This window comes from Aedes albopictus, chromosome 2 (genome assembly GCF_035046485.1).
Source record: "Aedes albopictus strain Foshan chromosome 2, AalbF5, whole genome shotgun sequence".
NCBI lineage: Eukaryota > Metazoa > Arthropoda > Insecta > Diptera > Culicidae > Aedes > Aedes albopictus.
The window spans coordinates 286,248,665-286,265,751 of NC_085137.1; the positions used below are offsets into that span (position 1 = coordinate 286,248,665).

The window sequence follows — 17,087 nt, forward strand, 5'->3', positions numbered from 1 at the left end:
GATTGCACGCTTCTGAGCTGAGAAAACATCAAGTGAGTGTAACTCTCTGCAAGTGAGTGTTACCATCCTTGATTTCATATGGTGGATTTCTTATAATTTCGAAGCAGCAGCAAATAAGGTATTACGAGTGATTGAGTGTGTCCACCATACAAAAAAGTGAATTGTTAGCTTATCTACATGTATAAGTAGATTCAGCAATGGATGAAGTATTTTATTTTTGATCAGAACACACTGAAAATGGCAATTTCAATGTTGTAGTCTATTCGGGGCGACATGAACACTGGCAATTATGAATGGATGTACGCGAGTTGCATACTGTTAGGCGTTTTAGAGAGTTTAAAAAAATTCAATCCGATTATTTTAGCCGAAAATTTATTTAATTAACTTTGAAGTTATGTAAACTTGTCTAAGATGGAGTATTATATCTGTGGTATTGATCTCCGTTGGCAAATTACTTAACTGGTCGATATTCTCAAAGATACAGCATAAAATATGCAGGGGTGTCCATTATGCCCCGATAAGTGTCCATTTCGCTCCGTACCTTTCTTGCCAGCCCAAAAATACACACGGTTTTCAATTCATTATTTCTTCACAATAATGACATTCTACCAGCTGTAAATGATTGAAATACATAGGAAACAAGTTAAAGTTGTAAGCCAACTGATAATATGTTAAGTTTTTGTCTGTTATACAGGCCTAACATACTCATTTGCTTAGGGTGTCCATTATGCTCCTAATACCCCTACCTTGATCCATACTCTACATGTGCACGAAACCGATTTTGAAAATATTGCTTCGTTATTTTATAAAAAATCAAAAACCAAAAAGTGAGGAAATGGATCCAGTTTCGCCTTAAGATTGGGCCAAGGTTCACTTCCTCAGCCAACTTTTATAAAGCAGCATGGACAGGATTACCAAAAAGGAACCTGAATGTTGTCAGTATTCAATCTACGAAGTATACCGTAACTGCCTTATCGCTAAGGTTATAAGTACACAGAGTCAAACAATTGACAAGAAAAGAACCCAGGAAACAATATCTGTTTGACCCTAATGAAAATTCGATCGAGTCAAACAGGATGTTTGAGCATTGGTTTCGTTTTGGACAAATATTTGACCCCGCGTAGGTACTGGGATCTTAACGGCAACGAACGTCCTTAATTTTTAGTATAGGTTGCCACAGTTTTCCGCTCACCTCCCCCTCCTCCTTTAAAGTGTGACGTAATTTTTGGACGTTTTCTTAAACATTACTACATATTCATAACATAATCTATCCTGATCAGCACTTTTTCTTCAAAGAAAAAAAATTGCTAATAAGCAACGGAAGAAAATTCATCTCATCGAAAATATTGTGCGCCGGTATCACTGGTCGACAGTGGATCATGCACTTTGACCACTTGTTCCATTTCTGATGGATTTTGGTACGCTGATTCCGAATCTGACTTAGGAATTGCTGTAACACGTACAGTTTTTGAGAAAAATAGGGTTTTTTTTCACAAAATTTCATATTTTCATAAAAAATAAACTATTGTCTTTATATTATTATTTTTTTTATTTGTTCATCTCAACCATTATTAATATTCGATAGTTTTTTAACCACTGATTTAGAATCTGACCTTAGAATTTCAGTAACACGTACAGTTTTTGAGAAAAATGGGGTTTTATTCATAAAATTTCATATTTTCAGAGAAAATAAAATTACTGTCTTCTTAAATTTGAAGTTTTTATCTACTCATCTTAACCAATATTTTTTATTAAATAGATTTTGATCCACTAATTCGTAATCTGACCTAAGAGTTTCTGTAACACGTAAATTTTTTAAGAAAAACGGATTTTTCTTCACAAAATTTTATATTTCCATAGAAAATAAAATATTGTCTTTATAGTTTTATTTTTTTATCTGCTCATCTTAACCAATATTCATATGCAATAGTTTCTCGTATACTAGGGTAGGGTTTTGTTCACAAAATTTCATTTTTTCCTAAAAAAATGAAATATTGTCTTCATAATTTAAATGTTTCTCTGCTCATCATATACAATAATTACTTTTAATGGATTTTGATCCATTGATTCGTAATCTGACATAAGAATTTGAGTAAAACGTATTTTTTTTGAGAAAAATTGGGTATAATTCACAAATTTTCATATTTTCATAAAAAGTGAAATATTGTTTTTATATTTTTTTTATTGTCTGCTTATCATGAACAATATTTATATTTGATGGTTTTTGAGTCACTGATTCGTAATCTGACATAAGAATTTGTGTACACGTAAACTTTCTAAGAAAAATAGGGTTTTATTCACAAAATTTCATATTTTCAAAGAAAATAAAATCTTGTCTTTATAATTTTAAATAACTGATTCAGAATGTGACTTAAGAATTTGTGTAACACGTACAATTTTTGAGAAAAATGGAATTTCATTTATAAAATTTCATAGCAAATTAACTATTGTCTTTATAATTTTTATCTGCTAATCTTAAACAATATTTACATTATTATATTTACATTTTTATTTACTGATTCGGAAACTAACCTAAGAATTTTTGTAACACGTTCAATTTTTGAGAAAAATGGGGTTTAATTCGCAAATTTTTATATTTTCATAAAAATAAAATACTGTGTTGTTAATATCATTTTTTTTATCTACTAACCATAACCAAACGATCAAACGATTTTGATTCACTGATTCGGAATCTGACCTAAGATTTTGTGTAACACGTACAGTTTTTGAACTGAGTTCACGAATTAGCACGGTACGTATCCCCGATTTTTTTTTCATGAGAATGTGAAATTTGGTTGAGTAAACCCAACTTGAAAAAAAATGAATCTGTTACAGCAATTTTAAGGTAAGAATAAGTGGAAACATTAAATACAATCTATTACGATCTAGTAAAAAGCAGTCCATTAATGAGGTAGGGGTTAATGGAAGGAGGGGAGTTTGGGAAATCTTTCGCGCCATACAAATAAAATGTGGGTTCTCATACAAAAAAACTGAACGTGGTACAGAAATTCTGAGGTTAGATTTCGAATAAGCATATTGAAATTTATTACATACAAATATTTGTTTTGATGAGAGGACCATAAATTAAAACAAAAGTAATATTTTTTTCTATGAAAATACTTAATTTTATGAATAAAATCCTATTTTTCTCAAACATTTGAAATGTCACAGAAATTTTTAGGTCAGTTTCCGAATCAGTGGACCAAAATCTATTAAGTATAAATATTGGTTAAGATGAGTAGATAAAAAAAATAAAATTATGGAGACCATATTTTATTTTCTTTAAAAATAAGAAATTTTGTAAATAAAACCCCATTGTTCTCAAAACCTCTACGTGTTACTGAAATTCTTAGGTCAGATTTTGTATCAGGGCACAGATCCACTGCAGTGGATCAAAATCTTTTGAACATAGATATTAGTTAGCAGATAAAAAAAAATAAAATTATAAAATCATTATTTTATTTCACAAAATTTCACGTGTTACAGAAGTTCTAAGGTTAGTTTCCGAATCGGTGGATGACAACCTATTAAATATAAATATGGATTAAGATGAGCAGATAAAAAAATTAAAATTATCAAGACAATAGTTTATTTCCTACGAAAATTTGAATTTCATAAATAAAGCTTCATTTTTTTTTCAAAAATTTCACGTGTTACTGAAATTTTTTGTTCAGATTCTGAATCAGAGGAATAAAATATATTGACAATAAATATTGGTTACGATCAGCAGATAAAATGAAATAAAATTTAAAAGACACTATTTTATTTTCCATGGAAAATATGAAATATGATGAATAAAACCATATTTTCTCAAAAATTTTACGTGTTACTGAAATTTTTAGGTCAGATTCTATATCAGTGGATCAAAATCTATTGAATATAATTATTGGTTATGATGAGCAGATGAAAAATTCAAAATTATAAAGACAAGATTTTGTTTTGTATGAAAATATGAAATTTTGTGAATAAAATCCCATTTTTCTCAAAAACTGTACGTGTTACAGGAATTCTGAAGTCAGATTCGAAATCAGCGGGCCAAATTCCATTAGAAATGGAACAAATGGTCAAAGTGCGTGAAAAAAGTTTCAATTTTGTCGACTAGTGTATTCGGTCCCAGGTCCTCAAAACAAATAAATTTTAGAAGAAAAAAAGCTATATTCAAATCAAGGCACACTTTCATCACTTTTGATCATTATTATTACGGTTATCTTCCATTTCAGGCCTTTATCGTCTGTTTCGTCTGATTCTAGTCCCAGTATAAGCCCAGGCTGTGAAAACCAAGAGCATTACAAAGATGATGTGGATACCAACGATGCAGAGAGGGATATCAATAGCTACCAAGGATTCCCTCCCTATTATAATCTCTCCAACTCTGCCTTCATGTTTTGTTCCAGCAACAACGTCTCGGGACGAAACGAATCTGAGCTAAAGTACCCCTTGGTATGTATGATACAATGGATACAATAATGCGCACAATCAAACATCAAACGTAACGTTCGGGTGGGGGTGATTTTTGGTTACGGGAGGGAGCATGTGTCAAATCTTAAACTGAGGTATTCCAACGAGTACATAAAAAATGGTATGCCAGTTAAACATTCAAACATATCCAATACAAGTAGAATCCAACATCATTGCATTGGTTGTGTTCTATACAAACACATTGCTTGAGAAAATGCAAGTTATGGAGTCTCAGCACATCCTGCTTTCCTGGAACCAGAGTGACGCAAGATTTTATTAATGGCAGATTGATTCAAAATTCAATAATATGTAACACTTATTCAAAAAATATGTTTTACATTTCTTGACAGTAGGTATGTAGTTTACGTTTACCTTAAAAACAAATTCTGTTGAAGAAAAGAGACGCCTACGTCACTTATCCGGATATGGACATAGAACAGTACAGTATACATGTAGTCTATTGTAACTGACGGCGCGCCACCTCTTGCGCTATTTCTTGACTACAAATCTCGATCATCCCGTCTAAATATTCAGTTTCACATTTATACATGTTTTGATACATGTTTATCACATTTTATACATGTTTTGAGTAGAGTTTTGACACTAGTAATGGACCCTTTTAGTGACTGAATTTTACACCTGCAGATTTTCAGTACCGTAAAACGCGGTAACCACAAGTAACTTTGATAGTTTTTCAATGAATTTTCTTCATCTTTTTCTACGTAACAGTATTTCTCCTAGATTTATATTTTTATAACAAGTACTGGGGTATCAGTTAACAATTGCAATTGAAAGATCCGATAATCTTAAATACGTTGGGTGATTTTTAGTTTTTCATATGAGCAAGAATCAGATTTTCATTTTAGGGTAACTTTGATAGTGCCATGTAAAACGCATCAACTCTTAAAAAATAATCACAGATTGAAATCTTAGGAGTATGAACATCACGGCGTGCATATGGTGAAGGTTTATCACAAAAAATTAGGCATCGCCAAATCCGCCGTTTTTCGAAAATATGGACTTCTAGCTTTCATTTTTTTTTTGTTCCCCAAAAAAATCCCCCGAGGGATCCCGAACAACTTTTTCAAAATACTGTTTTTCCCCATACAAAATGCACGGTTCCAAATTAATCCCTATTTCTACTTAACAAACATACCCAATTTTTGTATGAAAAAGTTCCCCCGATGGAATATTTCAATGTTGGGCTTGAATGAAAGCTGGTAGCGTCAACTTTAACGTAGCGTAAAAATTAGCGATGCCCATTTTTTTGTAATAAATTTGTTCTACCAGACACACCGTGACATGATGAGAGAAGCCTTGCGGAATAAATCAGATAGAGTTTTTTGATCAAAACATAGATTTTTTACTTAATTCTACATATAAAAATGAATACTGAATACTGAATACTGAATAAAAAGGAATACTGAGCGAAAAACACTGAGAATTTAGTTGGTTCCCCAGTTGGTCAACTAGTTGGTCAACCAGTTGTCTATCAATGGTCCAAATTTGGAAAAGATCGTGCTATTCTACATATAAATATTCTTGAAAAAGGCATAATTTTCCGATAGCCAACTTTGAGCTGTTATATCTTCGGATTCAATGAACCGATTGCAATAAAGTTTTGACCATTCACGACTTATATAAAGAACTCTGAAAACATCTGACTTAACTTGAAATTTTCATCAAGAGAAAAAGTTATAGAGATTTCATTTATTTCACGATTTTTTAGTAAATTGGTCAATTTTTAATATGCATCCCATTACTTTTTTCAATTTATTGGCGGCTGTGTTGTTACTTTGATTCAAAACACATTTGAATATAAGTCAATTAGAGGGTAATTAAATAAACTATAATTTGCATCTTGAATTTGTAACGTTTTGCGTTTTTTAGTTTAATTTAATGGAATAAAATAAATAAATAGAATACAATTTATTTCAATTTGTGTTGTATTAATGTTAACGATAAAGAAATATTTTATTTGTTCGTAAAATTGGTCCATGCCTGTTACTTATGCTCATGTATGTCGAAGCGTTTGTAAAAGCTTACGTGATTTGAACTTTTATAGCATAATGCTAATGGCGCGTATCTACTTTCTGGCGAATTACAGTCATACTGCAAATTTGTCGCCATGCATGAAAATCGCCATGCAGAAAATGTTGGCGCGATTTTTAATAATAGTCATCTAATTCAATAGTGGGACTTTTGAAAAGCGGCACAGTTTCTTAGCGCAACGATTGCTTCAAATCGATCATTTCGCTACAAGATCGGCTGGAAGACAGAAGTGCGCGAATTTAATTCGAAGTATCTACCAAGTTTGATTTTAGTTTGAGTTGAGTTTAAGTCAGTTTAATTGAAGTGAAGTTTGAAGTCTAGTTGAGTTTTTGGTGAAAGTTATTCTCCAATTTCTAAGGTAAAAGTAGTGAGTGAGTTTAAAAAGATTATAAGTGATGTTAAACGTATTTCTATGTGATTTCTTTCGTGTTTAGAGGACCGAGGTCCGCAAATTCGCGATTTCTGCAATTGATTTATTTCTCGAAGGAATTGAACTACGAAAAAAGGTAATTTTTTGATAATTAAATTAAAAGTGCTTAAGATTAACATGAATTCCTGTTGGACGTGTAGCGCCTAGCGCTTTTTTCGTACGGCTGGTTTTTTCGTCGTCGTTCGGCGGTATCCTTCGCCGAATCGGGGTTTCGTAGGCGGATTGGACCGCCAGTTTCGTCCGTGAGTCATCGTTTCCGACCCGTGTGCCCAGCAAAGGCCCGCCTTTCAGAAGGCAGTCAAACGGAGGCGCGAGTGAAGTCGCTCAATCATCTTCGTAGCGAAGTATTCCCGTCGGCCGCCAATCACCGACGGTAAGGCCCTCTTACGTCATACCCCGTGGGCCGGAATCAACGAGAGCCGGTTCGTAGCAGCGTGTCGCCAATTGCACGTCACGAACCCGGTCCGTATCTAGGAAGATAGAGGTTGCGGCATTCCCCGTTCGGTCATAGCTGGAAGCATAGTACGCGAAGCCGGGTCGCTGGGCTCTGTTTGCGCCTTTATTGACCGGAGAAAGACCATCCCGGGAATCGCTCGGCATCCGCCGAAGCTCTCTCGTTCGTCCAACAATCGGAAGCTTCCGTCCAGCCGCCACTCCCTCCGCACCGGTAGTTCGGCCATACCGCACACGGGTCCCTTTGTCGACGCTGCGCGCCAAATCGCAGCACGGACTCGTCGGCAGCCGCCATTCTGCTGTCGCCATTGCCGAACATCGAGGTAGTCACCATCGTCGAGTCGTCGAGCTACGCCAACCCGTCATCGAGCATCGCAACTCCAAAAACCTGCGCAGGTATGTGAAGAGCTTTTTTCTACATGGCCATGTTTGCTCTTTTTCCATTCCGTTACGAATTTCCCGTCCAATACGAATGAAGTTGCTAAAATAAATAGTTAAAGTTTTTGAAATTAGTTCAGTTCCGTTACGTTTCACATTGCTTTTTTAATAAACATACTCACTACAGTCCGTTACGTTTTGATTCCGTTTTCGCTCGAATGAGTAAGCATCCCTTCCAGGTTTTCCATAAGTTCTTCTAGCCTGTGAAAGAGTTGGAGTTTAGTTTGCGTTTTCGAAGAAATTCTGCCGTTATTTCCATGAACCGTTCAAAACCGTCCCTGAGTGAGAAAGTCTCTAGCAAAGTCGGGCAAAATTAAACACGACCGGTGGTCTCTCTTTGAGAGTGGCGCTTAAGCCACCGCGCTTTTAAAATTCCTCGTGAACAGTTTACGAACGGTTACATTGGCGCCCAACGGAAAAATAATTTAAACGTTGCGTTCTTTCAAAATCTATTTTAATTTAAAAGTAAGTTTCAATTTAATTTTACGTGAATTTTATTTTAAAATACTTTGAATTTGAATTTCTGTACATTTCTTTTTCCTTGAATTTTTAGCTGTAAGTTTGAATTGAATTTTGATTTTAGTTTGTAAGCTCCTGAATTGAATTTTCTCGTATTTTGAACTGAATTTTTCATTTTACTTTTACTTGTATCTTTAATTTTGAATTTTTTAATATAGTTTTAAGAATTTGCATTGTTTTTTCTCTTATTTTGATTGAATTTCTATTCCTTACTGAACTGAATTGAACTTTTGTAGTTTGTAGGTGCCTGGATTTTGGATTTTCTTATAAAAGCTGTTGATTTCCATTGATTTTAAGTTGTACTGAACTGAATTACTCCTAATTTCTTGAAATTTTGATATTAAATTGTTGTTTTTCCTGAATTAGCATTCGTTCATCGTTATTTTACATCTTAGCAATCGTTAGTTCTTTTTTTTTTGGATTTTTCGAGATTGATTTGCCTCTTTTCGTCGTTTTCTCTTGAGTTCCTTGAATTTTGAGTTTATCTGAGCGGGGTTTTCAGAAGTTGAAAATGGCAGGACCGTACATACGACCAACGGTTGATCATTTGTTAGAGGAGGAGGTAGACTTCGAGTTGCGTTTACGGAAACAAACGGTGGATAGGAGAGAAAATTTGGAGGATAAGAAAAGGTTGTTAAGGAGATTGATTATGGAAGATAGGAAGTATAAGATTAGTTACAAAAGTGAAACGAAGTTTTCCGAAGAAATAAAAAGAATTAGTGGGATTGTTGAAGAGTTAGTTGAGAGCTTACGTAGAAAGTTTGATAGGGTTTTAGTATCTCGATTGAGACACTATTTGAATCGAGTAGCAATTACATCGGTCGAGAATGAGCAAGAGGCAGTTGCTCGGAAGGAAGCTTGCGAGCAAATTGAAAGCATTTTGATTGAAGCAGGACAGAGTATTCGAGAGGAGATTCATGAGAAAGAGGAGTCTGGATCAGGAAAGAAGGATTCTGGCAGTGATTCCTGGAGAAATCCAGATCCGAATTCAGCCATTAAGACAAAACAAGTAGAGGAAGAAGCGAGGAGTAAGGAGCAAATAGGTGAAGGCAAAGATCAAGATTCTAAATATCGTTTGATAAATCCGGGTGCTCTTGTCAAAACACCACGGAAGTCGATTCGGAGCTCTTTCGAGTCGCTAAATTTTGATAAAATGGAGCTACGCTGTATAGAAGGAGATTGTAAATGCGGGGATTGCGAAGGAAAAGGAGCAAGAAAGAAAGATCTTTTAGATTTGAAAGGGAAGAGAAATGATTTAGGCAGGCAGCATAACGAATCAGAAGATGAAGGAAGAAAAGGAAAGCAACCCCATGTAGGAATTTTGGGTAATTATTCATTGCAAAAGGACACGTGGGATGAAAGATTAAGAAAGGATAAATTCGATGATCAATACGAGCGTAAAGGTTATAGGGGAGTTGAAATTAGGAATGACAGGCAAAGCAATTCGGAAAGCCGGCACAGATTAGAAAGATCTCACCGGGATAGAACACCCAGTCCACTGAACCGAAGTAGAATGGAAGATGTTAGAAAGAGTATAAAAAGTAGGTCGGAAAGAGCGGAGATAGACGAGAGGAGACAAGATCGTAGAGGAGAAAACTGGACGAGGCGCGAACGGTACTTTAGTGGATCTGAAAGTGATTCTGAGTCAGAGAGAAGAAGGAGAAGTTCTCGGCAAACTTCTCGTAGACATAGACGTCATTCGTCTGTGTCTAGTAGCTCGTCGATAGAAGAAACGCCGCGATATAGAAAGTCGAGGGTAGAAAATTGGAATTTGACATTTACTGGAGACAGTAGATCGATGCAAGTGGAAGATTTTTTGTATAAAATCAAGAAACTTGCACGGCATGAAGGTGTTAACGAGAAAGAGTTATTGAGAAACATACACCATCGTTTAAAAGGAGAGGCATACGATTGGTGGTTCACTCGCGAAGATAGGTTCTCCAAATGGAGCAAATTTGAGGACGAGATTCGTTTCCGATACGGTAATCCAAATCGCGATAGGGGAATTAAGACTCAAATCCGTGAATTGAAACAACGCAAGGGAGAAACTTTCATTGCATACGTTACGGAAGTCGAAAAACTAAATCAGTGCTTACAAAAGCCTTTTTCTTCTAGTACTCTGTTCGAATTAGTTTGGGATAACATGCGACCTCACTACAGGTCAAAGTTGTCCATAATGGAAATAGATGATTTAGAACATCTGATCAAAATTAATCATAAAATAGATGCTTGCGACCCCAACTTCTACAGATGTCCTACTACTCAGCGTAATGATGTCCATCACATCGAACCTGAAGATTCGGAAAGCGATTCTTCAGAGGAAGATGTTCCTTTACGAGTAGTTCAGAAGGTTCAAAGAACCATTAGGAAATCTAGTGATTCTCCAAACGAACAACCGAAATTTACTTCTTCTCGGCAGGAAGAACAGCGTAGGACAACTTCCATAGCCTGCTGGAATTGTCAGAAATCGGGTCACACTTGGAGAGAGTGCAATGAGCGGAAAGTGTTGTTTTGTTACGCTTGTGGAAGATTAGGGAGAACCACAAGAAATTGTGAGAATAATCATCCTTTTTTAAGAACATTGACCGAAAATGTGAGGCCAACAAACTAAAAGCGGGATGTTTGTTCGGGAATCCACACATCTCGCCGGAGAAATTGATTCCCAATCGTGAAACTTTGAACAAAATTGAAAAATTTTCACTCTTTGAAATTCGAGTAGACCCTAGTTCATGTCCCCACATAAAAGTTAATATTTTAGGTACAGAAATGACCGCGTTGTTGGATTCAGGGGCAGCAATGAGTGTTATCAGTTCAGTCAATATTTTAGAAACCCACGGACTGACTATTCTTAAATCAAAAATTAAAGTTTGCACCGCTGACGATACGAAACATTCATGTTTAGGCTATGTTAACGTGCCTTTCACTTTGGGAAATGACACGAAAGTGATTCCAACATTAGTAGTTCCAGAAATTCGAAAGCCATTGATCCTCGGCATGGATTTCTGGCGGGCTTTCAAAATTAGGCCAATGATATTGTCAGAGGACAAGATTCAAGACCTTGAATTAACTTGGGAGACTTCGTCATCAGCAAACGAAATAAATTACCTGAGAATTGAACCAGAGCCAATTACCGATGATAACGAGGTGATTGAGTTCTCTGTCCAGCTTGTTAAGCCACTAGAACCAGAACCAGAGTTCAAAGCTAAACCAGAAGAAGATGAATCTTTAGACGTTCCAACTTTAGATTTACCCGACGATCCGTTAAAGGCTATTGAAACGGTGGAGACTGAGCATAATTTAACTGAAGAGGAGAGACAAGAGCTTCAGAATGTTTTAAAACATTTCCCATTAACTAGCGCAGGGAATTTAGGTAAAACAACTCTACTTGAACACGAGATTGAAATTGCTTCGAATGGGAAAATGCGTGATCTTCCAATGTACCGGTATTCGCCTAAAATTTGGGAAAAAATAGAGGAGGAGTTAGAACGTTGGAAAACTTTGAATGTTATTGAGGAATGCTCATCGGAATTTGCAAGCCCGTTAGTTCCAGTAAAGAAATCTAACGGGAAGATTAGGGTTTGTTTAGATTCGAGACGAATAAACTCCGTGACGAAAAAGGACGCTTACCCGATGCGAAATATGGGGGAAATATTTCACCGATTGCAAAAAGCTAAATATTTTAGCATCGTTGATCTCAAGGATGCCTATTTCCAAATTCCTTTAAAGGAATCATCTAGGAACTTCACAGCTTTCAGGACTCCAAAAGGACTTTTTCGATTTAAAGTTGTTCCGTTTGGCTTGAAAAACGCGCCGTTTACGATGAACAGACTTATGAATCTGGCCATCGGATTTGATTTAGAGCCTTTCGTATTCGTATACTTAGATGATATTATAATAGCCACGGAATCTTTGTCGGAACATTTTCGTCTATTGAAAGAGGTAGCAATTCGCCTCAAAAGAGCCGGACTAACCATCTCCGTTGAGAAAAGTCGTTTTTGTCGGAGACAAGTGAAATATCTTGGCTATTTGCTGACTGAGAATGGCTTAGCTATTGACAGCGCAAAACTGGAGCCAATTCTCAATTATCCTAGACCGAAGTCAATAAGAGACATAAGGAGACTTATGGGCCTTATGGGCTTTTACCAAAAATTTATTCCTAGGTATAGTCATTTAACAGCTCCGATTACTGATTTGCTAAAGAAATCTAAGAAATTTAAGTGGACAGATGAAGCAGACCTTGCTTTAGAAGAACTTAAATCGGTTTTAACTTCAGCGCCAGTACTAGCTAACCCTGACTATTCTAAACCTTTTATAGTTGAAACAGACGCATCCCAGTTAGCGGTAGGAGCGGCTTTATTACAAAATTTTGAGGATGGAAAACGTATAATTGGATACTTTAGTAAGAAATTATCCAGTGCCCAAAGAAAATATGCTGCTACAGAAAAGGAATGTCTGGCAGTGCTTTTAGCAATTGAAAACTTCCGCCATTACATTGAGGGGACAACTTTTACAGTGGTCACGGACTGTAAAAGTATCACTTGGTTGTTTTCCATTACAGCAGCAAATGCAAATTCAAGACTACTTCGGTGGGCACTGAAATTGCAATCGTATGATTTTAATCTGCAATATCGGAAGGGAAAAGATAACATATTAGCAGATTGCCTATCTCGGATAGACTCTCTTCAAGTCATAGAAGATGAATATGCTGATCTGATGGAAAATATTAGAAAAAATCCTCATCAATACAAAAATTTTAAAGTTTCGGGTGATAGAATTTACAAATTTGTCGAAGATTCATCAAAACTCAGGGACAAGCGATTTGAGTGGAAATATTATCCTTTAGAAGCTGAAAGACAGCCATTGATTGAGTCCTCCCACAACATAGCCCACCTTGGATACGAAAAAACCCTCAAAACGCTTAAAGAAAAATACTATTGGCCGAAAATGGCCTCAGATATTAAGAAGTTTTGTAAGGAGTGCTTGGCATGCAAAACTTCTAAAGGGATAAATGTAAATCCCACTCCTCCAATGGGATCACAAAAGAAGTTTTGTGATTATCCTTGGCAATTTATTACATTAGATTATGTTGGACCTTTTCCTCCCTCGGGGAAAGCTAGATGTACTTGTCTGTTGGTAGTAACTGACGTTTTTACGAAATTTGTTATGGTCCAACCTTTTAAGCAAGCTACTGCATCATCACTGGTTCAGTTTTTAAAGCAAGCTATATTTTTACTGTTTGGAGCCCCAGAAGTTATTTTAACTGACAACGGCTCACAATTTACTTCAAAGGAGTTCGCTGCGTTGTTGAAACAGCATGGAGTAAAGCATTGGTTAACTCCCTCCTACCATCCTCAGGTAAATAACACTGAGAGAGTGAATAAGGTAGTAACTACGGCCATAAGAGCTTCCTTGAAAGGTAACCATAAACAATGGACCGATAATCTTCAGGAAATTGCATGTGCAATTAGGAATTCTGTGCATGATTCCACTAAATACTCGCCGTACTTTTTGACTTTTGGACGCAATATGATTTCTAATGGAACAGAGTACGAAAGATTAAGGAACGGAGGCGTTTTAGCTAATACAACCCTAAATGATCAGGAACGAGATCAATTATACAAACAAGTAAGGAAGAACTTAGAGGAAGCGTACCAAAAACAAGCGAAATACTACAATTTGCGCTCAAATAAGAAAGCTCCATCTTATCAAGTAGGAGAGAAGGTTTTGAAGAAAAATACTACTCAATCTGATAAATCAAAGGATTTCTGTGCTAAGTTGGCACCGAAATATACAGAAGCATACGTTAGAAGAGCTTTAGGAGATAGTTATGAATTAGTAGATGAGAAAAACAACAGTTTAGGAATATTTCATGCTAACTTTTTGAAGAAATTTTAAGGAAAATATGATCAAGCTATGACATGAGACGAAAGTCGGAATGTACAAGAAAGAAATAACAAAATACATCGGGAAAATCCACCACAAACGATGGTAAACAATGGTATGTTGAAGCTAGTGTTAGTAAACGTTAACAAAAAATCGCGACCTAGCCTTCACTATCATAAAATCTATATTAGGAGTCTTAAAGTATGGTTTTAAAGTATTCTCACCATGAATTCACCAAGAATTGTCGTCATTGTTCCTCCATTTGTCGTCATATGTCCAAAGCTCAAAGTTCCTTTTTTATAGCGCCTGGTGTTGTTGTTATTGTTGCTTTCCTTCCTGTGTCGTTTTGTTGTCCTCCTAAAATCAGAATGTTGTTGAGTAAATTGTTTTTTTTTTTTTTTTAGTATTTTAATTAGTTTTCTTACCTTATCTTTTCCAATTCATAAGTAAAATCAGTTGTTAAACCATCCATCTCGTCATTTGCCATAGCCCGGTAGTTCCATCCAAGTTCAACATCACATCCATCTATTTTGAATTCCGTTTTCCTGTTAATTTCAGTTTAATTGATCCCAAAATCGTCCATCTTGTTTTGCTGATTATCTCCGTGGTTCTCCGTTGTCCCACGTTTATGTCCCTGGAAAAGAAAAGAAAACACAACACAAAGCAACAAATTCTTTTGAAAATCACCTAATTTAAGTTCTAAACAATAATACTCCCCCCGTTTAAAAATATCCTGATTAAAATTAGCGAACTCGCGTTTTTTTCCGCTGATTTCTACGTCTTCGCGACTCCGGCTCGATGCACTTTGTTTTGGTCCACTCTGACTGACGTTTAGGCGATGGTCGGGGAGGCATAGTATTTTTCATCGCCAGAGCGACCGCGATTGACAGTGGCAGTGACAGTTCGCTAAGCTGTCAAGTTCGTGCGATGTTATAGGTCTGTTCGATATTCCCGTTACGGTTTGGTTAGAATTTGGTTCGAATTCTATGTTTTGCGTCAAATTTGAATTTGATGGGTAGAATTCGTATTGTGGTCACGTTAGAAGTTCGTATATAGGCAATTTTAAATGCACAGTGGGTCGAAATGGTATTCGATGTGGCATTTAATTGCAGTCCGTTGAGTGATCAAGTGGTTGACGGAAAAAATTCCGTTGTTTGATCATGGTTTCCGTTACGTTTAGGTTACTTCAAGGATTATTGAATAGGATAGTTTACGTCGATGAACGAATGACCTTAGTATCTGTTATTGTATGTTCAGTTCAGTTCAGTTTTTAAGTTTTGTTAGTTGCAACGTTTGAGTTTTTTTTTAAGTTATGAAAATTTGATCAAGTTCTTGATCAAATTTTCATAAAAATGGTTGGGGTGATGTAACGTTTTGCGTTTTTTAGTTTAATTTAATGGAATAAAATAAATAAATAGAATACAATTTATTTCAATTTGTGTTGTATTAATGTTAACGATAAAGAAATATTTTATTTGTTCGTAAAATTGGTCCATGCCTGTTACTTATGCTCATGTATGTCGAAGCGTTTGTAAAAGCTTACGTGATTTGAACTTTTATAGCATAATGCTAATGGCGCGTATCTACTTTCTGGCGAATTACAGTCATACTGCAAATTTGTCGCCATGCATGAAAATCGCCATGCAGAAAATGTTGGCGCGATTTTTAATAATAGTCATCTAATTCAATAGTGGGACTTTTGAAAAGCGGCACAGTTTCTTAGCGCAACGATTGCTTCAAATCGATCATTTCGCTACAAGATCGGCTGGAAGACAGAAGTGCGCGAATTTAATTCGAAGTATCTACCAAGTTTGATTTTAGTTTGAGTTGAGTTTAAGTCAGTTTAATTGAAGTGAAGTTTGAAGTCTAGTTGAGTTTTTGGTGAAAGTTATTCTCCAATTTCTAAGGTAAAAGTAGTGAGTGAGTTTAAAAAGATTATAAGTGATGTTAAACGTATTTCTATGTGATTTCTTTCGTGTTTAGAGGACCGAGGTCCGCAAATTCGCGATTTCTGCAATTGATTTATTTCTCGAAGGAATTGAACTACGAAAAAAGGTAATTTTTTGATAATTAAATTAAAAGTGCTTAAGATTAACATGAATTCCTGTTGGACGTGTAGCGCCTAGCGCTTTTTTCGTACGGCTGGTTTTTTCGTCGTCGTTCGGCGGTATCCTTCGCCGAATCGGGGTTTCGTAGGCGGATTGGACCGCCAGTTTCGTCCGTGAGTCATCGTTTCCGACCCGTGTGCCCAGCAAAGGCCCGCCTTTCAGAAGGCAGTCAAACGGAGGCGCGAGTGAAGTCGCTCAATCATCTTCGTAGCGAAGTATTCCCGTCGGCCGCCAATCACCGACGGTAAGGCCCTCTTACGTCATACCCCGTGGGCCGGAATCAACGAGAGCCGGTTCGTAGCAGCGTGTCGCCAATTGCACGTCACGAACCCGGTCCGTATCTAGGAAGATAGAGGTTGCGGCATTCCCCGCTCGGTCATAGCTGGAAGCATAGTACGCGAAGCCGGGTCGCTGGGCTCTGTTTGCGCCTTTATTGACCGGAGAAAGACCATCCCGGGAATCGCTCGGCATCCGCCGAAGCTCTCTCGTTCGTCCAACAATCGGAAGCTTCCGTCCAGCCGCCACTCCCTCCGCACCGGTAGTTCGGCCATACCGCACACGGGTCCCTTTGTCGACGCTGCGCGCCAAATCGCAGCACGGACTCGTCGGCAGCCGCCATTCTGCTGTCGCCATTGCCGAACATCGAGGTAGTCACCATCGTCGAGTCGTCGAGCTACGCCAACCCGTCATCGAGCATCGCAACTCCAAAAACCTGCGCAGGTATGTGAAGAGCTTTTTTCTACATG

General features: G+C 36.8%; 1 protein-coding gene and 2 long non-coding RNA genes across 4 annotated transcripts in view; all 3 read left to right on the forward strand.

Annotated features, from left to right (window-relative positions):
• The window catches only part of LOC115266573 (homeobox protein Hox-C3a-like), a 68,999-nt gene that overhangs the window by 22,712 nt on the left and 29,200 nt on the right, over positions 1–17,087 (forward strand). For both annotated transcript variants that reach the window (XM_062852014.1, XM_029872936.2), the window contains exon 2: positions 4,221–4,440. In XM_062852014.1, coding sequence (XP_062707998.1) covers positions 4,221–4,440 — 220 coding nt within the window. The remainder of the gene's footprint in view (positions 1–4,220; positions 4,441–17,087) is intronic.
• LOC134287119 (uncharacterized) lies at positions 6,334–7,765 on the forward strand. The gene is made up of 2 exons (XR_009997039.1): positions 6,334–6,868; positions 6,945–7,765. It is a non-coding gene; the product is annotated as an uncharacterized LOC134287119 (long non-coding RNA).
• Positions 15,448–17,037, forward strand: LOC134288153 (uncharacterized). The gene is made up of 2 exons (XR_009997775.1): positions 15,448–16,140; positions 16,217–17,037. It is a non-coding gene; the product is annotated as an uncharacterized LOC134288153 (long non-coding RNA).